Genomic DNA, 25425 nt, shown 5'->3' on the forward strand with positions numbered 1-25425 from the left:
CCGTGTATCGGAGAGGTATCTCTGGGTCCTCTCGGTAATGCACATCACTATGAGCCTTGCAAGCAATGTGACTAATGAGTTAGTCACGGGATGATGCATTATAGAGCGAGTAAAGAGACTTGCCGATGACGATATTGAACTAGGTATGATGATACCGACGAATCTCGGGCAAGTAACATACCGATGACAAAGGGAACAACGTATGTTGTTATGCAGTTTGACCAATAAAGATCTTCGTAGAATATGTAGGAGCCAATATGAGCATCCAGGTTCCGCTATTGGTTATTGACCGGAGATATGTCTCGGTCATGTCTACATACTTCTCAAACCCGTAGGGTCCGCACGCTTAATGTTCGATGGCGATTTGTATTATGAGTTTCATGTTTTCATGAACAAAAGTTTGTTCGAAGTCCCAGATGAGATCACGGATATGACGAGGAGTCTCGAAATGGTCGAGACATAAAGATTCATATATTGGAAGGCTACATTCGGACACCGTAATGGTTCGGGTCGTTTTGGATAAGTTTCAGAGTACCGGGGGTAACCGGACCCCCCCCCCCCCCCGGAGGTTAATGGGCCACATGGGCCTTAGTGGAGAAGAGAGAGGGCCGGCCAGGAGGTGCCCCCCTTGCCTAGTCCGAATTGGACAAGGGGTGGGGGTGGCGCCCCGCTCCTTCCTTCTCTCCTCTTCCTCCTTCCCTTCTTCTCCTACTTGGAATAGGAAAGGGGGGACCGAATCCTACTTGGACCGGGAGTCCAAGTAGGACTCCCCCCATGGCGCGCGCCCCTAGGGATGGCCACCCCCCTTTATATATGTGGGAGGGGGCACCCCAAAGACACACCAAGTCTTCTCTTAGCCATGTGCGGCGGTGCCCCCTGCTACCTCTTTTAGCACTGCGTTGGTTTTCCCCGAAGAGGAAGGGATGACGCAGCAAAGTAGCGTAAGTATTTCCCTCAGTTTTTGAGAACCAAGGTATCAATCTAGTAGGAGGCTACACGTTAGTCCCTCGCACCTGCACAAAACAAATAAATCCTCGCAACCAACGCAAATAGGGGTTGTCAATCCCTATAGGGCCACTTACGAGAGTGAGATCTGATAGATATGATAAGATAGTATTTTTATGATAAAGATGCAAAGTAAAATAATGGCAAAGGAAATAACTAAGTAGTAGGAGATTGATATGATAAAGATAGACCCGGGGGCCATAGGTTTCACTAGTGGCTTCTCTCGAGAGCATAAGTATTCTATGATGGGCGAACAAATTACTGTTGAGCAATTGATAGAATTGAGCATAGTTATGAGAATATCTAGGTATGATCATGTATATAGGCATCACGTCCAAGACAAGTAGACCAACTCCTGCCTGCATCTACTACTATTACTCCACTCGTCGACCGCTATCCAGCATGCATCTAGAGTATTAAGTTAAAAACAGAGTAACGCCTTAAGCAAGATGACATGATGTAGAGGGATAGACTCATGCAATATGAAGAAAACCCCATCTTGTTATCCTCGATGGCAACAATACAATACATGCCTTGCCGCCCTTACTATCACTGGGAAAGGACACCGCAAGATTGAACCCAAAGCTAAGCACTTCTCCCATTGCAAGAAAGATCAATCTAGTAGGCCAAACCAAACTGAAAATTCGAAGAGACTTGCAAAGATAACCAATCATAAACAAAAGAATTCAAAGAAGATTCAAATATTATTCATAGATAGACTTGATCACAAACCCACAATTCATCGGTCTCAACAAACACACCGCAAAAAGAAGATTACATCGAATAGATCTCCACAAGAGAGGGGGGAACATTGTATTGAGATCCAAAATGAGAGAAGAAGCCATCTAGCTACTAACTATGGACCCGTAGGTCTGAGGTAAACTACTCACACTTCATCGGAGAGGCTATGGTGTTGATGTAGAAGCCCCCTGTGATCGATGCCCCTCCGGCGGAGCTCCAGAACAGGCCCCAAGATGGGATCTCGTGGACACAGAAAGTTACGGCAGTGGAATTAGGGTTTTGGCTCCGTATCTGATCGTTTGGGGGTACGTGGGTATATATAGGAGGAAGAAGTACGTCGGTGGAGCAACAGGGGGCCCACGAGGGTGGAGGGCGCGCCTGGGGGTAGGCGCGCTCCCTACCTCGTGGCCTCCTGTTACGTGTCTTGACGTAGGGTCCAAGTCTCCTGAGTTGTATTCAATGAGAAAATCACGTTCCTGAAGGTTTCATTCCATTCGGACTCCGTTTGATATTCCTTTTCTTCGAAACCCTAAAACAGGCAAAAAAATAGCAGTTCTGGTTTGGGCCTCTGGTTAATAGGTTAGTCCCAAAAATAATATAAAAGTGGATAATAAAGCCCAATAATGTCCAAAACAATCAAGAGATAAGGGAAGGATGTTCCTACAAGGCTTCACAGAGATCAGCGATTCTGGGCCGTTGGATCGGGTCCCTTGATGCGTTTTCGTCCGTTGGATCGAGAGGTGGGAGGATCTGGGTCGTCGGATCTGGAAGAAACACTGCTGGAATGAATAGTAATGGCAACAGAATGTAAATACCATGCCCCCACCAGGGCATTTTGGTCATTTCACATGGTGGGGGTATAAAAGGGGCCACGCCCGTGGAGATGACCTAGCCGCCTCTCTCTCCCGCACTCGCGCAGCCGCCTCCCTCCCTCCCTCCCTCGCGCCTTCGCCCCGCGCCTCCACCGCGCCCAGCTCCTCCCGCCTCGCCGCCGCCTCCTTTACCCTCCCGCGCGCCTCCTCTCCCCTCCCCTCTCCTCCCGCGCGCCTCCTCTCCCCTCCCCTCCCCTCCCGCGTGCCTCCTCCCTCCCACCCACATCGCCGCCGCCGCCACCCACTGCCTCGAACGGCGCCGTCGGCGGCCAGATCCGCCGCAGCAGAGCGCCCCCCCCCCCCACGACGACCAGCAGCAGAGGAGGGAGGACGAGGAGCATGACGGCGGCGGCGGCAGGGAGCAGCAGTAGCAGGCGGAGGCGCTGTGCTTGCAAGCCTCCCAAATCCCAAATCCCCACCCGACAGGTTTACGCGTGCTCATTTCCTTGGCTGATGCGGAAGGGGAGGCTTGCAATGCTGATGCGTAAGGGGAGGCTTGCAAGCAACCCCAGTCTGAATGAATTCAGTCAGGGTCACACAGGGGGTAAGGCATCCCGATGCGGTAAGGAACCAGGTTCTGAATTCGGGCAGCGTCAACTCAATCTGAGGGGGAGGCTGCCCTGCAGTTCTGGACCAAGAGGGAAATCATTGGTCCTTTTTAGACAAAAAAATGCAATTGGCAACACGTATGACTGTTGTTCTTTATGACTGTTTAGTTTAGTATTGTGGCATTCCTGGGAAGCTTGCAGGTGCAGATACAGGGAAACTAGCTGCTTCTACTTTGGTTTGATACATATGTAATGACTTGCATAGTGTCTGCTTGCGGGTGCAGAGGGTGACTTGCAAGGGTTTCCTGCCCCCAGGGACCCGGACATGGATACCCTCCTCTTAGAATCCAGATGGGCTCAATCACTTCTGTAGTTTATGAGCTCGATAGTTTATGATCTCGATGTTTGTACCACTGACTAAACGTGTAGATGTTTGCAATTCTTTCTGTGCATGTAGCTGACTATGGTTGCTCAAAATTATTTCAGTTGCTTGAGAGAGCCCTTGAAGTGTATGGAAATGATTTGGATGATGCAATAAAGAGTTTGAAGGACCTGCACCTGATGGAGTCAAATCAGGGTAACCTATCGTCCACTGGTTCCACTTTTGAAAATGGGCCGACAGCAGTTCAGCCATCTGTTGAAGGTTCATTTTCCACCAAAAGCTATTCAATTCCTACGGTACATATTAGTAATTTTCAACATTGTGCTTCCTCGTGCATTTGTCCCAGTTGCAGTAACCACACACACACAATAGTGCAGTAATATTATTTTCGTATTTTAGATATCTAGAAACCCTGCATGTTGCATTTACCTATGTTTTATTGCTACATTTCTACAAGGTCATGTGCTGTCATTTCAAAACAGAGAACATGCGTGGATCCATTTGTGTCATATGAACTTATGGAGTATGCATGTCACTCTATGTGATTGTCTACCCGTAGAGTCAGATCACCGCACCCTCGGCCATTCTTACATGTTTTGCGTTGATTAGAACAACCGTTCATCTGTCTATCCAGTAGCACCAAACACTCAATTTCTTGCACTATTACATACCACATGACTGCTCTATAATGATTAGTCGTATCTCACTTATTTCCTACCCCATTTTGTTAATTTCATAAGCTTATCATCATATTGACAAGAGCAACAATGTTTCTTATGTTGATAGGTGTTGTTACCAGCGGAGGTGTGGACACAGCTACTGAACACCAACCTGCCACAGCTAGCCACCAGCCACGTAATAGTGGCCCTAAATGGGTCGATCTTTTTGTGAGAGAGATGTCAAATGCTTCTGACATGGGACAGCGCTCAAGCTTGTGCTTCAAGAGCTGTGGAAGCCTTGACGAAGTCTATTCTGGAGGGTGCAGGAGCTGAAGCGCACAGAGCTTGCTTCAGGTAGCCGCTAAATAAATGTCTCGAGTAGGAAATAGCCCTAGGATTATAATTAGAGAATAGTGATGCCTGACAAGATCCTCTTTTTTTCTTGGCAAATCAGGAAAACATGGTGCTCAAGGAGCAGGTGACGGCCGTCCTGTCGTAGAACGGGGTCCTGAATTTGTTTATATATTTGTTAGATGTACGAGCAGCAGAAGAAAATCTCCCCTCCGCTCATTGTTGGTGGTTGAGACTCGGGTCGTCGATGCAAATCAATCAAGTGCCCCCATCTTTAGTTATTCTGTTTGGTGGTACGTGGATCTGGAATGTGCTTAATGTTTCCCAGTAGAAAGCTTAGTATTGCTATGTGTTGTTCAGCATTGGCTCATGGTAATAAATGGTTCCGTTTAGGGCGAATTTATCACTCATTGTTTTTTCCAGAGTGAGTTATAATCAATAATAATTGTTCCCTTTGTGAGCGAGCTTATTGTTCTTTTTCATTTGCAGAATGGGGAGTTGATGAACCCGGGGTAGCGACAGATATACCTTATCTTCCCGGCGGACAGCACCTTCCACGAGGATGACGTCTCCAACTACTCCAGGTACATCACCATGCTCGCTCACACACCACAGTCCTACCTCTGCTCCGCCTCGAAGTCTCCCGGGATTAACCATGCTCGTCCTCTGAATCGTAGCATCTACGGTCCTGTCCATGATGTGCGCATCCCCTACCAGCAGAACCACATGTTTGGGTTCGTCACCTTCGTCTACAAGGAGAAGGGCAAGGTCCCCGGCAAGTTCAGGCAAGCCCACGACAATCTTTGCCTCTTGCTTCCGGTAGCAGTGACAGCAACATCCCCATGACCATTTATTTTTGCCGTTGCTCTGTAGGAAGCAGAAGGGCGAGACGGTGGACTTCTCTACCTGCGGGTCTCCCAACTATTGTATCTACTTGATTGTCTTCTGTTATCCAGATCGAAATTGTCCTAAGAATGAGGCAACACTCGGAGGTGGCACCTACACATGATCCCTGTCTCTCTTAGATGTCAAGGTCGTTTCTCTCCATATTGTATACCTCTCATAGGTTTTTTCCTGGCTTTTACTTTATGATGTGTAGAGATTAAATGGTATCTGCTTGGAATATTATTGTATTTGGCACTAATAAATCATAAATAATGGTATGAGACTATGAGTATACTCTTACGGTTTTACTTAATTTCTACCTCCGTTGATATAGCATATCTTCTTTGTATTATTTCACAGGATTCTTTGCTAGAAGTTAAAATATCCTATATAATATGGAAAAGAGATAGCTTAAATCGGTGCATGTGTAATTAACTCCATATATTATTTCGAGGAAGAGTTCAATACATGCATGTTCTCTCAAATTAGGTTTCCCTTGGTGTGTATATAAATGTGATGCTTCCTTCCATGACTAAACATGTTGATGTTAGGTATGAATGTACAGTCGAGTCATGTTTAACAGAATTGCTTTCTGCATTATCAGATCACCTACAATTATTATTCTTTATTACAGTCTCATACTAAAGTAGTCTGATTAGTCATAGTAATTCATAAATATTTCCAGTATATATAGTTCTTATTCGGTTAGTAGGACTTTTTTCCAATTGTGATGTTTGAAACATTTTCTTATACTGATAATGATCTAGAATAAAACAGACCAATGATAACTGGTATGTAGCTTTTGAAGCCACTGATATATACAAAATATTATTTGAGTACAACAGGAGAGATGCAATCTTATGGATATTTCCACATTTGTAAGAAACATTCAGCTTGGCAAGCGGACTTGACTAGCCATGTGTAGGACTCAGCCCTGCTGACTTCAAAATGATTAGTCATTGGTGTTTTCTTAAGTACCTGTTAGCCCAAGTGCATCAGTTAAGTAGAGTGTTATGTTGAAAAAAGGAAAGAGACTACTCTTTTGTTACTTGCAGTACAGGTACATGCTATAACATATTACCTTTATGCTCTCTTTGGATTTCAGTATATGCATGTGAACAAATAAGTCACTAATATCAATGCCCAAGAATTATTTGTTTGCTATTCTAATCGTTCCAGCAGAGAGCAATGGATATAGAAGAAATATGTGAACGGTTGTTACAGAGATTGAACTCTATAGATAGCAGCTCTCATTGGGTGACTGAATTAGACTCTGACATGAATTATCATATTTTCTGGTTCTCTGCTCTAATCTAAGCTCTAAGACTACATGAACTACCATATATTCTAATTTGTTTGGCTACACTACACCGTTCTAACTTGCTGGCTATGAGCATCAGATGTGTTAGACAAAAAATCATTGTTAAATGAATAATAGTGCCAAATGAGATTCACTAATCAAACACCATCGATGAAGTCACATTTATGCGTAGCGAGCCATGCTTCCTATCTGTTCTATGTTATGTTTCTGAATATGTATCCACGTCAACTGGTCTAAAGTTGCGTATCTAGATGAGTTGCATTTTGTTTATTTACTAAAATATAGCTATTATGGGATTATTTGGTTATCAGCTTTATGAACAAGCATCCAGTATATGCTGCGAGGAGTGACAATGCAAGACCAGCGCTGTTTTCATGCACATTTGCATATAGTTTCAGTCAATATGATAGTAAACTTTCTCTCAACGACTCTGACCTTACAAAATATTAGGTATCCTTAGTTCCAAATATGGTTTTAAAGGTTCTAAAATTATTTCTTTGATGCCAGGTGCCATGCTGTGGAGAACATCTAGCCGCCATTTACACTTAATTTCCTCCATGTTTCGATCAAGTGCCTCCACTCCTCACCACCTCTTTATCTATCATGGTAGCAGCAATGGAGGTCTCCAAGGCCACTTCCTCTTTTGGTTTGGCAACCCGCCAGCCCTCCAAAGGTTAGTACTCCTAATCACCAAGAATTCCTTTATTGGTTAACCGTGCACATCTCCAAGAAGCATAGATGTTAGGTTATGCAATGGTTTCCCTACTTATGCCCAGAGATTCTTGAGACATGGCGGTGCCAATGAGGTGTGCTTCGATGTGGATAGCACTGTGTGCTTGGATGAGGGTATTGATGAGCTTGCTGATTTCTGTGGGGCTGGGCAGGCGGTTGCCGAGTGGACGACAAAGCAATTGTCACAGTTTCTGGAATGTGTTAGTTGTTTAGCATATAATATCTTCCGAAAAACTACTTGGCCTTATTATTCTCAGGGCGATGACAGGGACCGTTCCATTTGATGAGGCTCTTGTTGCCTGGATCTCTTTAAGTAAGCCATCTTTGTCCCAAGTTGAGGACCGTTTGGAGAAGAGACCACCCAGGTGACGTTTTACAAGTCCCAGCCCCAAGTTAATTTCATAAGTTAATCACTATTTAGCTACCACTTTTGCATTCCTATATTGAATCTTCTAAGATTCCCCAGCTCTGTTGTTCTTGTATTGGAATGGTTAGATATGTGTTGCTGAACATATAATAATGCTCTTAGGAATGCTTGATTGGTTTTACTTGACTTCTCTTTTTAAGCTAATACGAAAAATAGTAGATGAATATATGCAAAATTGGTTTGGTGCCACAGTAAAAACACGATTTCAGAATAGTACCACCACAAGTTCATCTTAATAACACTAAATGAGACATTAAAATACTATCTGCCTATACTACTTTAGTCTTGACCTTTAGGCCGTTACGTGCCCTGCAACCACAAAATAACCCTTTTGACTTATTTGCCTCGTGTGTTAATTAGAGATTTCCTAAAATCTCTAGCTACAGAATAATTCCAAGGTGTTATGTGTTAATCATTTATTCAGCACTGCAATAGATGTAATTTTTGTGTTGGATATGCACTGTTCATTTTCCTGGTTCATTGACATGTTTATCTGTTTGCATGTGCAGGATTTCTCAATGTTGATTTTATTAAGACATTAAAAGCCAATAATACTGAAGTATTCCTTGTGTCCGGAGGTTTCCGGTAAATGATCAAGGTGTATCTTCACTAAACGGCTGCACGAACGGTATCTTTGGAATTTGGTTTGTCAGAACATAGTCAAATTTGCCTGTCCTTGAAACATCTTCAAATTTTGTGACATACACACACACCAAGATGCTTTTAAGATATCCATAGTTTGAATACATAAATTGGTTCTACATTTTCCGTCTATATTATTTGTTCAATAGTAAACAAGGATATGTTTCTTCCCATGATCTAAAAGCAACAATTCCTCTTTTCTTCACTTTAGAACATTTTAAATTTAATTTTGTGACTGAAGTTTCACATAGTGGTCAACAGAGGTGTATTTAGGCCCAAACTTACTGAGCTGTAACAACAAAGGTGTATTTAACCGAACTAATGTTACCTTATTTAAAATTTTGCTCAAGATTAAACATTCACAGAGACCTAATTAAGATTGATTAAACTGTTCTTATATTATATGTTTGTTAGTTCCTTTATACTCCAATAAAAAAATATGACTAACAAAACTCTGTCAATGATTTGAAGTATCAGTTTGCCTACCTTTCATTGCAGTAATTGGATAATTTTCTGCTTTAAATTGCTATGACCTTTGATCCATATAACTAAGTGAATGTTCTATCTTTTCAGTTTCTCTCTCTCTCTCTCTGTGTGTGTGTTGTGTGTGTTGTGTGTGTTCTGATCCATTTTATGCACCTCGACATACAGATCAACATCTGTGTGCGCCGCTGTTTGAGAGGGACAAAAAAGAGGTTGATTTGATATGGAAGAGCAAGGGAGGCCGGAAGAATTGTGCACTTCTATCCTTTCTACTAGCGCATCATAGCATCTGATTTTTACCCACGTCATTGGGACCGGCACCCTCACGCCAAGGCATGATCACGATGTAGTGGGAGAAGATCTGTGGGCTTTTTGTAATTTACCCATAGGTTTAACATTTACCTTTATTATATCAACACCATCATATGCTTCTTAGTTAAATTTTTGAAATGTTTAAATTCAAATTTATTGAAATTTGTTAGGTGTGACAACATTTTGCATGCATAAAAGTAGCCCTAACAAACTATGTTATGCCTAAGACTTTAGTTGTCTATTCTGAGTTGCTGATCATTTGCAAGTTATTATGTGTTGTCGTATCTTCTATGCCTAAGATATTTGGTGCTAAACCTATCACAAAACATGCTTTCTATGTTCATACATCGTTAAGCAGCATATTGTGTGCATACAAACGTTTTGACCGGCACCCTCGCGCCAAGGCATGATTCCGATCTAGTAGATAATATAGCATGGAGCAATCAAAAATTATAGATACGTTGGAGACGTATCAAGCATCCCCAAGCTTAATTCCTGCTCGTCCTCGAGTAGGTAAATGATAAAAGCAGATTTTTTGATGCGGAGTGCTACTTGGCATAATTTTAATGTAATTTTTCTTAATTGTGGTACGAATATTCAGATTCGAAAAGATTCAAGACAAAAATTCATATTGACATAGAAAATAATAATACTTCAAGCATACTAACAAAGCAATTATGTCTTCTCAAAATAACATGGCTGAAGAAAGTTATCCCTACAAAATCATATAGTCTGGCTATGCTCTATCTTCACCACACAAAATATTTAAATCATGCACAACCCCGATGACAAGCCAAGCAATTGTTTCATACTTTTGACATTCTCAAGACTTTTTCAATCTTCACACAATACATGAGCGTGAGCCATGGATATAGCACTATAGGTGAAATAGAGTGGTGGTTGTGGAGAAGACAAAAAGGGAGAAGATAGTCTCACATCAACTAGGCGTATCAACAGGCTATGGAGATGCTCATCAATAGATATCAATGTGAGTGAGTAGGGATTGCCATGCAACGGATGCACTAGAGCATTAAGTATATGAAAGCTCAAAAAGAAACTAAGTGGATGTGCATCCAACTTGCTTGCTCATGAAGACCTAGGGAAATTTGAGGAAGCCCATCATTGGAATATACAAGCCAAGTTCTATAATGAAAAATTCCCACTAGTATATGAAAGTGATAACATGAGAGACTCTCTACTATGAAGATCATGGTGCTACTTTGAAGCACAAGTGTGGTAAAAGGATAGTAACATTGTCCCTTCTCTCTTTTTCTCTCATATTTTTTTATTTGGGCCTTTTCTCTTTTTTTATGGCCTCTTGTCTTTCTCTTTTTTTTTTATTTGGGCTTCTTTGGCCTCTTTTATTTATTTTTCGTCCGGAGTCTCATCCCGACTTGTGGGGGAATCATAGTCTCCATCATCCTTTCCTCACTGGGACAATGCTCTAATAATGATGATCATCACACTTTTATTTTTCTTACAACTCAACAATTACAACTCGATACTTAGAACAAAATATGACTATATGTGAATGCCTCCGGCGGTGTACCGGGATATGCAATGATGCATGAGTGACCTGTATGAAAGAATTATGAATGGTGGCTTTGCCACAAATACTATGTCAACTACATGATCATGCTAAGCAATATGACAATGATGTAATGTGTCATAAACGGAACGGTGGAAAGTTGCATTGCAATATATCTCGGAATGGCTATGGAAATGCCATAATAGGTAGGTATGGTGGCTGTTTTGAGGAAGGTATATGGTGGGTGTATGATACCGGCGAAAAGGTGCGCGGTATTAGAGAGGCTAGCAAAGGTGGGAGGGTGAGAGTGCGTATAATCCATGGACTCAACATTAGTCATAAAGAACTCATATACTTATTGCAAAAATCTACAAGTTATCAAAGCAAAGTATTACGCACATGCTCCTAGGGGGATAGATTGGTAGGAAAATACCATCGCTCGTCCCCGACCACCACTCATAAGGAAGACAATCAATAAATAAATCAAGCTCTGACTTCATCACATAACAGTTCATCATACGTGCATGCTACGGGAATCACAAACTTCAACACAAGTATTTCTCAAATTCACAACTACTCAACTAGCATGACTTTAATATCACCATCTCCATATCTCAAAACAATTATCAAGTATCAAACTTCTCATAGTATTAAATACACTCATAAGAAAGTTTTATTATTAATCTTGCATACCAAGCATATTAAGATTTTAAGCAAATTACCATGCTATTAAGACTCTCAAAATAATCTAAGTGAATCATGAGAGATCAATAGTTTCTATAAAACAAATCCACCACCGTGCTCTAAAAGATATAAGTGAAGCACTAGAGCAAAATTATATAACTCAAAAGATATAAGCGAAGCACATAGAGTATTTTAACAAATTCCAAATCATATATGGCTCTCTCAAAATGTGTGTACAGCAAGGATGATTGTGTTAAACTAACAAGCAAAGACTCAAATCATACAAGACACTCCAAGCAAAACACATATCATGTGGTAAATAAAAATATAGCTCCAAGTAAAGTTACCGATAGAAGTAGACGAAAGAGGGGATGCCTTCCGGGGCATCCCCAAGCTTTGGCTTTTAGGTGTCCTTAGATTATCTTGGGGGTACCATGGGCATCCCCAAGCTTAGGCTCTTTCCACTCCTTGTTCCATAATCCATCAAAACTTTACCCAAAACTTGAAAACTTCACAACACAAAACTTAAAGTAGAAAATCTCGTGAGCTCCGTTAGCGAAAGAAAACAAAAGACCACTTCAAGGTACTGTAATGAACTCATTCCTTATTTATATGGGTGTTATACCTACTATATTCAAACTTCTCTATGGTTTATAAACTATTTTACTAGCCATAGATTCATCAAAATAAGCAAACAACACACGAAAAACAGAATATGTCAAAAACAGAACAGTCTGTAGTAATCTGTAGCTAGCGCAAGATCTGGAACCCCAAAAATTCTAAAATAAATTGCTGGACGTGAGGAATTTATCTATTAATCATATGAAAAAATAATTAACTAAATATCACTTTCCAAATAAAAATTACAGCAGTTCTCGTGAGCGCTAAAGTTTCTGTTTTTTTACAGCAAGTTCAATCAAGACTTTCCCCCAAGTCTTCCCAACGGTTCTACTTGGAATAAACACTAATTAAACACAAAAAACACAACCAAAACAGAGGCTAGATAATTTATTTATTACTGAACAGGAGCAAAAAGCAAGGAATAAAAATAAAATCGGGTTGCCTCCCAACAAGCGCTATCGTTTAACGCCCCTAGCTAGGCATAACAAACAAGAATAGATTTAGGTATTGCCATCTTTGGTAGGCAATCCATAAGTGGCTCTCATAATAGATTCATAAGGTAATTTAATTTTCTTTCTAGGAAAGTGTTCCATGCCTTTCCTTAATGGAAATTGAAATCTAATATTTCCTTCCTTCATATCAATAATTGCACTAATCGTTCTAAGGAAAGGTCTACCAAGAATAATAGGACATGAAGGATTGCAACCTATGTCAAGAACAATAAAATCTACGGGCACATAATTCCTATTTGCAACAATAATAACATCATTAATTCTTCCCATAGGTTTCTTAATAGTGGAATCCGCAAGGTGCAAGTTTAGAGAGCAATCATCAAAATCACGGAAACCTAACAAATCACACAAAGTCTTTGGAATCGTGGAAACACTAGCACCCAAATCACATAAAGCATAGCATTCATGATCTTTAATTTTAATTTTAATAGTTGGTTCCCACTCATCATAAATTTTTCTAGGGATAGAAACTTCCAATTCAAGTTTTTCTTTATTAGATTGCATCAAGGCATCAACGATATGTTTAGTAAACGCTTTATTTTGACTATAAGCGTGAGGAGAATTTAGCATGGATTGCAATAAGGAAATACAATCAATCAAAGAGCAATTTTCATAGTTAAATTCCTTGAAATCCATAATAGTGGGTTTAGCAACATCTAGGGTTTTAATTTCTTCACTCCCACTTTTATCAAATTTAGCATGAAGATCAACAAATTCTGAATTCTTGGAACGCCTTCTAGGTAAAGGTGGATCATATTCAGTCCTATCATTATCAAGATTAATATTGCAAAACAAAGATTTAATAGGGGACACATCAATAACTTTTAGATCTTCATCATTATTTTCATAGGAACTAGAAGAACACGCTCTTATAAAGGCATCTTTCTTAGCACGCATCCTAGCGGTTCTTTCTTTGCACTCATCAATGGAAATTCGCATGGCTTTGAGAGACTCATTGATATCATGCTTAGGTGCAATAGATCTAAGTTTCAAAGAATCAACATCAAGAGCAATTCTATCAACGTTCCTAGCCAGATCATCAATCTTAAGCAATTTGTCTTCAATCATAGCATTAAAATTCTTTTCTGAAGTAATAAATTATTTAATATTAGATTCAAAATCAGAGGGCATCTTATTATAATTTCCATAAAAATTGTTGTAGGAATTACCATAATTATTAGAGGGATTACTAGGATAAGGCCTAGGATTGAAATTTCCTCTATACGCGTTGTTACCAAAATTGTTCCTACCAACAAAATTCACATCCATAGATTCATTATTATTCTCAATCAAAGTATACAATGGCATATCATTAGGATCAGAATAAATACTCTTATTAGCAAATAATTTTATAAGTTCATCCATCTTTCCACTCAAAACATTAATTTCTTCTATCGCATGCACATTTTTGTTAGTAGATCTTTCAGTATGCCATTGAGAATAATTAACCATAATATTATCTAGGAGTTTAGTAGCTTCTCCTAAAGTGATTTCCATAAAAGTGCCTCCCGCGGCCGAATCCAAAAGATTTCTAGAAGCGAAATTCAATCCGGCATAAAAGTTTTGTATAATCATCCATAAATTTAAACCATGAGTAGGGCAATTACGTATCATTAATTTTATTCTCTCCCAAGCTTGTGCACCATGTTCATGATCAAGTTGCTTAAAGTTCATAATATCATTTCTAAGAGAGATGACCTTAGCAGGAGGAAAATACTTAGAGATAAAAGCATCTTTGCACTTGTTCCATGAATCAATACTATTTTTAGGCAAAGACGAAAACCAAGCTTTAGCATGATCTCTAAGCGAAAAAGGAAATAGCTTCAATTTAACAAAATCATTATCCACATCTTTCTTCTTTTGCATGTCACACAAATCAATGAAGCTATTTAGATGGGTAGCGGCATCTTCACTAGGAAGGCCGGAGAACGGATCTTTCATAACAAGATTCAGCAAAGCAGCATTAATTACACAAGATTCAGCATCGGTAAGAGGAGCAATCGGAGTGCTAATAAAATCATTGTTGTTAGTATTGGTGAAGTCACACAATTTAGTATTATCTTGAGCCATCGTGACAAGCAAGCAAACTAACACACAAGCAAACAAAAAGCAAGCGGACAAAAGGAGGAAAATAGAGAGGGAGGATAGAGAGAGAGGGCAAATAAAACGGCAAGGGTGAAGTGGGGGAGAGGAAAACGAGAGGCAAATGGCAAATAATGTAATGCGGGAGATAAGGGTATGTGATGGGTACTTGGTATGTTGACTTTTGTGTAGACCTCCCCGGCAACGGCGCTAGAAATCTTTCTTGCTACCTCTTTTAGCACTGTGTTGGTTTTCCCCGAAGAGGAAGGGATGATGCAGCAAAGTAGCGTAAGTATTTCCCTCAGTTTTTGAGAACCAAGGTATCAATCCAGTAGGAGGCTATGCACGCGTCCCTCGCACCTGCGCAAAACAAATAAATCCTCGCAACCAACGCAAACAGGGGTTGTCAATCCCTATAGGGCCACTAACGAGAGTGAGATCTGATAGATATGATAAGATAATATTTTTGGTATTTTTATGATAAATATGCAAAGTAAAATAAAGGCAAAGTAAATGGAAAAGTAAATAACTAAGTAGTAGGAGATTGATATGATAAAGATAGACCCGGGGGCCATAGGTTTCACTAGTGGCTTCTCTCGAGAGCATAAGTATTCTACAGTGGGTGAACAAATTACTGTTGAGTAGTTGACAGAATTGAGCATAGTTATGAGAATATCTAGGTATGATCATGTATATAGGCATCACGTCCGAGACAAGTAGACCGACTCCTGCCTGCATCTACTACTATTACTCCACTCATCGACCGCTATCTAGCATGCATCTAGAGTATTAAGTTAAAAACAGAGTAACGCCTTAAGCAAGATGACATGATGTAGAGGGATAGACTCATGCAATATGAAGAAAACCCCATCTTGTTATCCTCGATGGCAACAATACAATATGTGCCTTGCTGCCCTTACTGTCACGGGGAACGGACACCGCAAGATTGAACCCAAAGCTAAGCACTTCTCCATTGCAAGAAAGATCAATCTAGTAGGCCAAACCAAACTGAAAATTCAAAGAGACTTGCAAAGATAACCAATCATACATAAAAGAATTCAGAGAAGATTCAAATATTATTCATAGATAGACTTGATCATAAACCCACAATTCATCGGTCTCAACAAACACACCACACAAAGAAGATTACATCGAATAGATGTAACGCCCCAAGACCGATGTGCCAGGTGTCCTCCAGTTATTCGCTGTAGTTGCCATGTCATTTGCTTGTGTGTTTCATTTCATCATGTCATCATGTGCATTGCATCATCATGTTTTGAACTTGCATTCGTCCGGGTTCTCCGAGTTCTCTCCGTTGTCCGTTTTGAGCCCAGACACACTTACACGCGCCCGCGGCATGTCCGAAATAGTATTTTATAAGTGGCCGGAAAATGTTCTCGGAATGGGATGAGAGTTGATGTGCGGTCTTATTATAGTGTAGACAGACCGCCTGCCAAGTTTCATCGCATTCGGAGTTCCATTTGTTAGCCCAACCGTTAACCTACACCGCATATAGTCGGTTAATCGTCGGACGTTTTCGGTCTCCGGAGACAGTTGTCGGGCTGCACTTCCCTTCTCTCCCCTCAGCCCAAGTCTCTCTCTCACAGCCCACTAGCCCACCTACCATACCCCTCCTCGCGTCCGGTGCCGTCCGATCGAGATCGGAGGGCTCCGAAACCCCTCAAAACCCCCAACCCTAGCCTCCCTGCCTTATATAAACACCCCCCATGTCAATTTTGGCCTCCTCCACCCTCCCACCTTGGTTCTCGCGCCCCCAATCATCAGCCGCCGCCGCCCTCATCGTTTTCCGCGCCGGCCCGCTCCGCCGCCGCCACTTGGCGCTCCTCCCGCGCCTCCACCTCGCCACCGCCACGTGGCGCCACCCTAGTGGGCAGCGCCGCCGCAGTAGCCTCCCTCGCCCACTCCCCGTTCGCCACCTGTCCTCCCCGCGCCTCCCAGCCGCGAGCCCCGCCCAGGCCCGGGGCGAGCCCGCGAAGCCCATCGGGGCCCGAGCGCTCCGCCGCCGCCTGGTCCCGAGCGTCTCCCGCTCCGAAGCCCCGCCGCCCGACCTCACCAGCGCCTCCGCCCCGCTGCCCCTCTACCTCGTCGCCTCGCCTCCGCCGGCGAGCACCGCGCCGGTGCCGTCGCCGTCCCGGTGAGCTCGCGCCTCCCCGTCGCCCTCTCCCTCTTGCTTCTCTCTCTCTCAGACCTCTCTCTCTCTCTCTGCAGAACCCCGCAGGAGCCGCCGTCGCCGGAGTTTCCTCGCCGCTGCCCCGTTGCGAGTTGCACCGGATCCGGCCGGAACGGGTCCGGAGCGACCGGATCTGGTCGTCCCCAACGCCCCTCGACCTTCCTGCCGTTGCGGCGCCCTCGACGGCGTGCGTCAACGCCGCCGCCTCTGCCTTCTTCGTGCGGGCACGGGAGGAGGACGACTCCCCAGCCGGCCACGTGGGCCTCGTGGCCCATCCCTGCATTCGGCCCACCTCCTCCAGATCCAGCCCAGCACCAGATCTAGCCCAAGGCCTCTTTGGTGAGCACCCACATGCTATCCTGCGCCCCCTGCGCACTATTGGTTCTCGCGCCGGCCCGTGTGGTTCAGTTTCGGCCTGTTTAGGTTTTTTTCTCAGTCCTGCGAATTTGCTAATTATCCAGAGATAACAGTTTTGCAGAAAAACCCCTCCATGTTCATGCATCAATAATTAATTAACCGTGCATCGGATTAAAATAATTTATATATGTAAAATGCTTAGTTTTTCATCTAGTTTCATAATATGCTTTTTTCATCCATGTTTAAAATATTTAAAATGTTGTTTGATTAAATTTGCTCAAATGCCATGCTAAAATGCTTTATTTCATAACTAAATAACCGTAACTCCAATCTTAATAAACTTTATATGTAAATGGGGTAGAATTTTGCCTAGTTTATCATGGTGACCTTTATTTGCATATTAAACAACTCTAAAATTGTGTTTAGGGCAGAACAGTACCTAATCTAAAATATGCATATGGGGAGTTTCCGGAATTGTTGTTCGTTGCTTCCGGCCTCATTTAAACTTGACTAGATAGGTAGTTTTACTTTGCTTCACCCTCTTGCCATGTTAACCAACATTTAATATTGTTGAGTACATAAACGAGATCAAACTAAATAACTTGTTGTGGTGTTTCGTCAATATGCAACTCGTTGCATATTGATCTCCACTTAATTTGTAGAACTGCTTGTGCACTTTGCCATGCCATGCTTCATTAAACCGGACATGCATCATACTCGATTGTGCATCGTGCCATGTTGATGTGTTGGTTGTTTACTATGTTGTGTGCTTCTTTCCGGTGATTGCTTCTTCGGGTTGGTTCCGATAACGTCGAGTTTGTGAGGATCCGTTCGACTACGTCCGTTTGTCTTCTTCATGGACTCGTTCTTCTTCCTTGCGGGATTTCAGGCAAGATGATCATACCCTCGAAATCACTACTATCTTTGCTATGCTAGTTTGCTCGCTCTTTTGCCATGCCATTGCTACGATGCCTACCACTTGCTTGTCAGCCACCCAAATTGCCATGTTCAACCTCTAACCCACCATGTCCTAGCAAACCGTTGATTGGCTATGTTACCGCTTTGCTCAGCCCCTCTTATAGCGTTGTTAGTTGCAGGTGAAGATTGAAGTTTGTTCCTTGTTGGAACATGGAGATGTTTCCTTTGGATTTTTGTTGGGATATCACAATATATCTTACTTAATTAATGCATCTATATACTTGGTAAAGGGTGGAAGGCTCGGCCTTATGCCTGGTGTTTTGTTCCACTCTTGCCGCCCTAGTTTCCGTCATATCGGTGTTATGTTCCCGGATTTTGCGTCCCTTACGCGGTTGGGCTATTATGGGAACCCCTTGACAGTTCGCCTTAAGTAAAGCTTCTCCAGCAATGCCCAACATTGGTTTTACCATTTGCCACCTAGCCTTTTTTTCCCTTGGGGTTCGCGCTCCAAGGGTCATCATTATTTTAACCCCCCCGGGCCAGTGCTCCTCTGAGTGTTGGTCCAACTGTCAGCTACCGGTGACCACCAGGGGCAACTCTGGGTTGGCCTACCCGTACCTAAGACAATCTGAGTGTGCCCTGAGAAAGAGATATGTGCAGCTCCTATCGGGATTTGTCGGCACATTCGGGCGGTGTTGCTGGTTTAGTTTTACCCTGTCGAAATGTCTTGTTGTACCGGGATACCGAGTCTGATCGGAATGTCTCGGGTGGAGGTCTATTCCTTCGTTGACCGTGAGAGCTTGTGATGGGCTAAGTTGGGACACCCCTGCAGGGATTTGAACTTTCGAAAGCCGTGCCCGCGGTTATGGGCAGATGGGAATTTGTTAACGTCCGGTTGTAGAAAACCCGAAGTTGACCTTAATTAAAATACATCAACCGCGTGTGTAACCGTGATGGTCTCTTTCCGGCGGAGTCCGGGAAGTGAACACGGTGTTGGAGTTATGCTTGACGTAGGTAGTCCAGGATCACTTCTTGATCATACCTTTATCGACCGTGCTTTGCCTTCTCTTCTCGCTCTCATTTGCGTATGTTAGCCACCATATATGCTAGTCGCTTGCTGCAGCTCCACCTCATTACTCCATCCTTACCCATAAGCTTAAATAGTCTTGATCTCGCGGGTGCGAGATTGCTGAGTCCCTGTGGCTCACAGATACTTCCAAAACCAGCTTGCAGGTGCCGATTGAGTCCGTGCAGATGACGCAACCAAGCTCAGGAGGAGCTCGATGAAGATCTTGTCCTTTGTGTTGTTTCCGTTCTAGTTGATCAGTAGTGGAGCCCAGTTGGGGTCGATCGGGGACCTTTGTCGCATTTGGGGTTCTTCTTTTATTTTGGTTCCGTAGTCGGACCTTGATTGTATCTGGATGATGTAATGCTTATTCATGTAATTGTGTGAAGTGGCGATTGTAAGCCAACTATGTATCTCTTTCCCTTATGTATTGCATGGGTTGTGTGAAGATTACCTCACTTGCGACATTGCTTTCAATGCGGTTATGCCTCTAAGTCGTGCTTCGACACGTGGGAGATATAGCCGCATCGAGGGCGTTACAAGTTGGTATCAGAGCCTTCCCCGACCTTAGGAGCCCCATTGCTTGATCGTTTTTAGCGGCCGAGTTGTGTCTAGAAAAATGTTTTGAGTCATTTAGGAATTATATATCGGAGAGTTTAGGAATTCTTTTTACTCCCCAGTCTCTTCATCGCTCTTGTGAGGCATCCTGACGTAGAGTTTTGACTCTTCTCTTCTCAAATTTCACTAAATTTTTTTAGGATCACGCGGGTATCTTGGAATCGTTCCGATGGTTTTATGATGAGAACATTGTCTTGGTGCCTCCTGTCAGGGGTTTAGTGGAAGTGTCCCGGGGAGTTGAGCTCTGAGGTGTTGTCATCATAATTTTATCGTTGCAGTTCTGGAATACCTGAGTTTAGTACGCCGACATCGAAAATCTCTTTTATGCAGTTGTTGGTGAGATAACCCCGATAACCCAGTACTGAGGTGAGTACGGGAGTATTGCCATAACTTGTATAACGGATGCTTTTTGAAGGTTGAGGTAGACGATTTCCGAAGGTTTCTTGGTTATGTGTTGAAGGATGGATACAGCTGGATGTAGGATTTGCTAGTTTGGGTGAGATATTATGCTTCCCCTGTATCCCCAACACCTGATTGCATAACCGGAAAATTTCGGGAGTTTCATAGGTGGGAATTCAAGTAGCTCTTAGGATATCTTTCCGACGGATGTATGATATGAAATTGGGGTTCGACGTCTAGTGGTCCGCCTATTCACGGTTGGTTTTACAGTGGTCTCGTTGTGTCTTAAAGAGTCCTTGGCTATGCCGACTCGGGGACGCTTCGTATGTCATGTGCACTGCCTTGTACATGATGGTGCTGTACGATCGAGCCCGTGTAGGCCCCACCACGAAAACTTCGGACGAAATCTCTATCATATGTTTGTTCCGGCTTATTCTGCAAGCCAGTCCTTTGTTTTTGTTTTGAGTTGTGGTATTCGAGTTGCTTCAATGTCAAGTGTTGATTCCATACCTTTCCTAAATGGTGTTCTCATACCTCGATGTGAACACTAATCCTTCTCGATCATCGAAACTGTCATGTCAATCCTTTTCACCAGCGTCTTTCTCTTCAAGTGGATCCGATCTTTTCAACATTCGCAAGATCACCTCTCAGTTCTCTCAACGGTGTTTGTTTCATCCGTCCCAAGTTGTTTTTGTTTTCCCGCCCTCCCACCCCTTTTTTTTTCTTCAAGGACTCAGATTTCTTAATCGAGTATCCATTTTATTGATGTGAAGTCTCTCCATTCTTTTCCTTCAATGTTCTTATCCGGTGATTCTCATGAAGATTCTAATGGAGCTTCAAGTTCGTCATTCCTCATTCCTTTCTCTTCTCCGGTGGATTCAAGTCAAGATTTGTCGATTATATCCCTTTTTTTTCTCGTCTCAAATACCTTCTCTTGACGGTGCTCCTCATATTTATTCATTTCTCGCTATTCTATTGTTCCGGAGTGCTCAAGATATCTCGAAGATTCGTGTTTCCACTCTGCATTCGTTCAAGCTCTTTCGAGATTGGTATCTCATTCAAGTCATTTAATTCAACCGGTGCAACATCTCTTTTAAATCTTTTCAACGGTGTTCTTTTGAGTGGGCCCTAACCCACAGGTCTTTTCCCAGGATCTTACCTGACTCTTCTATTTTCCCAGAGCTATCCTAAATTCTTCTCTAAGTTTGACGTAAGAATGAGTTATCATCAATCAAATGCTTTTCTCCAAGATCTTTCAAATTCTTTTCATAGTTGGCTCAACCTCTTCGCTTTTGATTCTTCCGGTGTGCCTCAATAATTCTTGGTGGTGTTTCTCGTTGTCATTCTCATCATTTGAAGACCGAAGAAGAGTTTCTCTTTAATCTTGCTCTATTCTCTTCAAGATTCATGGTGCTAGCTTGTTGCCATCCTCTCATAATTGTTTTCGATTGTGAGAATCTTTTTCACCCATAAGGAGATATTCAAGAGTCTTCTCAGTTTGTCATCCGGAGTCCATCAATTCAGGTTTATTCATTCTCAGCCGTCAGTTATCATTCTCCTATCTTGCTGGTGCATCCATCGAATATCCTCTAATCAGTTCTGGATCTCTTTGTTCTCATGTATCTAGTTTGTCTCAAGCACCTTTCGTTCATTTGCTAATTCTTACCGGTGATTCACCCCTACTTCCATCATTTTAATTCTTACGGTGGTTCGTTCAAGAGTTCTCTTTCTTTGTTATCATATCAATTCATTCGTTCTTTCCAATCCTACCGGTGGTTCGTTGAAGACCTTCTCAAGTTTACGCCATATCTCTCTTAATCCTTTCTACAAGAATAAGTGGTATGCCAAATCCGTTGCTTCTCATCAATTGAAATTGGTGAAGGATACGCATAACATAATTCTTATTCCGGTTTCATCCAAGTGATTAATCCTTTCCTTCAGAGTTTGTCCAGGAGGAATAAATTCTTGGCTTCTTGTTGTTCATCTTTCTTCCGGAGTTCTAAGTTTTCCGCATTATCTCGTCGCGAAGCTCCATCTAAATCATCGCAAGGCTTCACCTTGTGTTTTCAACTTCTCTTTCTTTTTATCATCCTTTTATTACCGGAGTTCTTCATGGAGGTTCTACATGATGGTTCATCAAGGATTTATATCACTTCTCCAAGTGTTCATTGAGATTCATTTCTAGGGAGCTCAAGCTTTCTTCATATTGTAATCCGGAGTGCAATTCTTTCTTCCATATCATTGGAGATGGTATTATGTCATCCTTGATAATTTGAATTCATGTTTCTTGATTCACAAATTATCAAGAATGAGGTAGTTTAAATCCATTAATCTCGTCATTGGAGTTATCTTGGATTATATTTCACCTTAAGCCTTCCCTAAGGATGGTTGTTATTATGGTGCTTATAAATGATCCAAGTTTCTTCATTTATCCTCCCGGTGAAATATTTTCTCGTCTCCTTGTCTATATCAATACAATTCTTTTCCCGTGAGTGGCAGGTTGTCACCTCACAATTTGAGATGTATTCCATAAGACCATATCAAGCGTATTCTTTTCGTTGTTGGTTTTCCAACAACTCCATTCTAGCTTTTGTTGTAAGCATGCTACCTCGAGACCTTGTTTCCCTTAGTTCACTCCATTCCATTCTTACTTTTGTTCCGGAGGCATTGTGATGTTGCTCTTTTCAACCCATCATCTCGTTTGTCAAAGATCATGTTCTTTTCGTGCTTATCCATTTAACCAGAGTGTCGTGTCCTCTGCTCAAGTTCTTTTCATCTTATCTAGTCTTGTATCACTTTTCAACCGGAGTGCTATTCGAATTTGGTATTCCTTGATCCCCTCCCTTAACCGGCGCGTTTTCAATATATATCTTCCCTTCAACCTCAAGGTTTCGCAATGCTCTCTGTTCCTAGTTTCTAACGGAGTGTTTTCGACTTTGTTCTCCTTCGTTCTATTCTTTTCTCGAATTAGTTCAACCTCGCAAGGTTCTTTGGTTTCACTCGTTCGTCAAAGGAGCAACTTAGTTTTACCTCTCTTCTCTTTCTCTTCCGTTTTCCCTCCGGTGCCATTCTAGATCTCGGGACGAGATCCTCTCATAGTGGTGGAGTGTTGTAACGCCCCAAGACCGATGTGCCAGGTGTCCTCCAGTTATTCGCTGTAGTTGCCATGTCATTTGCTTGTGTGTTTCATTTCATCATGTCATCATGTGCATTGCATCATCATGTTTTGAACTTGCATTCGTCCGGGTTCTCCGAGTTCTCTCCGTTGTCCGTTTTGAGCCCAGACACACTTGCACGCGCCCGCGGCATGTCCGAAATAGTATTTTATAAGTGGCCGGAAAATGTTCTCGGAATGGGATGAGAGTTGATGTGCGGTCTTATTATAGTGTAGACAGACCGCCTGCCAAGTTTCATCGCATTCGGAGTCCATTTGTTAGCCCAACCGTTAACCTACACCGCAATAGTCGGTTTAATCGTCGGACGTTTTCGGTCTCCGGAGACAGTTGTCGGGCTGCACTTCCCTTCTCTCCCCTCAGCCCAAGTCTCTCTCTCACAGCCCACTAGCCCACCTACCATACCCCTCCTCGCGTCCGGTGCCGTCCGATCGAGATCGGAGGGCTCCGAAACCCCTCAAAACCCCCAACCCTAGCCTCCCTGCCTTATATAAACACCCCCCATGTCAATTTTGGCCTCCTCCACCCTCCCACCTTGGTTCTCGCGCCCCCAATCATCAGCCGCCGCCGCCCTCATCGTTTTCCGCGCCGGCCCGCTCCGCCGCCGCCACTTGGCGCTCCTCCCGCGCCTCCACCTCGCCACCGCCACGTGGCGCCACCCTAGTGGGCAGCGCCACCGCAGTAGCCTCCCTCGCCCACTCCCCGTTCGCCACCTGTCCTCCCCGCGCCTCCCAGCCGCGCGCCCCGCCCAGGCCCGGGGCGAGCCCGCGAAGCCCATCGGGGCCCGAGCGCTCCGCCGCCGCCTGGTCCCGAGCGTCTCCCGCTCCGAAGCCCCGCCGCCCGACCTCACCAGCGCCTCCGCCCCGCTGCCCCTCTACCTCGTCGCCTCGCCTCCGCCGGCGAGCACCGCGCCGGTGCCGTCGCCGTCCCGGTGAGCTCGCGCCTCCCCGTCGCCCTCTCCCTCTTGCTTCTCTCTCTCTCAGACCTCTCTCTCTCTCTCTGCAGAACCCCGCAGGAGCCGCCGTCGCCGGAGTTTCCTCGCCGCTGCCCCGTTGCGAGTTGCGCCGGATCCGGCCGGAACGGGTCCGGAGCGACCGGATCTGGTCGTCCCCAACGCCCCTCGACCTTCCTGCCGTTGCGGCGCCCTCGCCGGCGTGCGTCAACGCCGCCGCCTCTGCCTTCTTCGTGCGGGCACGGGAGGAGGACGACTCCCCAGCCGGCCACGTGGGCCTCGTGGCCCATCCCTGCATTCGGCCCACCTCCTCCAGATCCAGCCCAGCACCAGATCTGGCCCAAGGCCTCTTTGGTGAGCACCCACATGCTATCCTGCGCCCCCTACGCACTATTGGTTCTCGCGCCGGCCCGTGTGGTTCAGTTTCGGCCTGTTTAGGTTTTTTTCTCAGTCCTGCGAATTTGCTAATTATCCAGAGATAACAGTTTTGCAGAAAAACCCCTCCATGTTCATGCATCAATAATTAATTAACCGTGCATCGGATTAAAATAATTTATATATGTAAAATGCTTAGTTTTTCATCTAGTTTCATAATATGCTTTTTTCATCCATGTTTAAAATATTTAAAATGTTGTTTGATTAAATTTGCTCAAATGCCATGCTAAAATGCTTTATTTCATAACTAAATAACCGTAACTCCAATTTTAATAAACTTTATATGTAAATGGGGTAGAATTTTGCCTAGTTTAACATGGTGACCTTTATTTGCATATTAAACAACTCTAAAATTGTGTTTAGGGCAGAACAGGACCTAATCTAAAATATGCATATGGGGAGTTTCCGGAATTGTTGTTCGTTGCTTCCGGCCTCATTTAAACTTGACTAGATAGGTAGTTTTACTTTGCTTCACCCTCTTGCCATGTTAACCAACATTTAATATTGTTGAGTACATAAACGAGATCAA

General features: G+C 43.4%; 2 protein-coding genes and 1 long non-coding RNA gene across 9 annotated transcripts; all 3 read left to right on the top strand.

Moving 5' to 3' along the window:
* Positions 1–2757: 2757 nt before the first annotated feature.
* LOC123061040 (uncharacterized) lies at positions 2758–5349 on the top strand. 6 transcript variants are annotated; one of them, XR_006428453.1, is made up of 6 exons: positions 2758–3162; positions 3653–3844; positions 4335–4561; positions 4662–4851; positions 5048–5142; positions 5236–5349. XR_006428453.1 is itself a non-coding variant. In XM_044483942.1 (2 exons), the coding sequence occupies exons 1-2, from the start codon at positions 3596–3598 to the stop codon at positions 4538–4540; spliced, it is 420 nt and encodes a 139-aa protein (XP_044339877.1). In that variant the 5' UTR covers positions 3187–3595; the 3' UTR covers positions 4541–4562. The 6 variants fall into 6 exon arrangements, 1 of the variants encoding a protein (XP_044339877.1); XR_006428455.1 differs by having other exon boundaries at positions 2760–3180; positions 3653–3743; XR_006428454.1 differs by having other exon boundaries at positions 2761–3162; positions 3653–3743.
* Positions 5350–5431: 82 nt separating this feature from the next.
* LOC123061041 (uncharacterized) lies at positions 5432–9586 on the top strand. Of its 2 annotated transcripts, XR_006428457.1 has the most exons (5): positions 5432–7173; positions 7272–7437; positions 7541–7861; positions 8433–8551; positions 9217–9586. It is a non-coding gene; the product is annotated as an uncharacterized lncRNA (long non-coding RNA). The 2 variants fall into 2 exon arrangements; XR_006428456.1 differs by having other exon boundaries at positions 5432–7437.
* A 14426-nt stretch (positions 9587–24012) lies between these two features.
* On the top strand, positions 24013–24899 carry LOC123056888 (WAS/WASL-interacting protein family member 2). The gene is made up of 2 exons (XM_044480123.1): positions 24013–24440; positions 24515–24899. The coding sequence occupies exons 1-2, from the start codon at positions 24013–24015 to the stop codon at positions 24897–24899; spliced, it is 813 nt and encodes a 270-aa protein (XP_044336058.1).
* The last annotated feature ends 526 nt before the right edge of the window (positions 24900–25425 follow it).

This window comes from Triticum aestivum, chromosome 3A, assembly GCF_018294505.1.
Source record: "Triticum aestivum cultivar Chinese Spring chromosome 3A, IWGSC CS RefSeq v2.1, whole genome shotgun sequence".
Taxonomy (NCBI): domain Eukaryota; kingdom Viridiplantae; phylum Streptophyta; class Magnoliopsida; order Poales; family Poaceae; genus Triticum; species Triticum aestivum.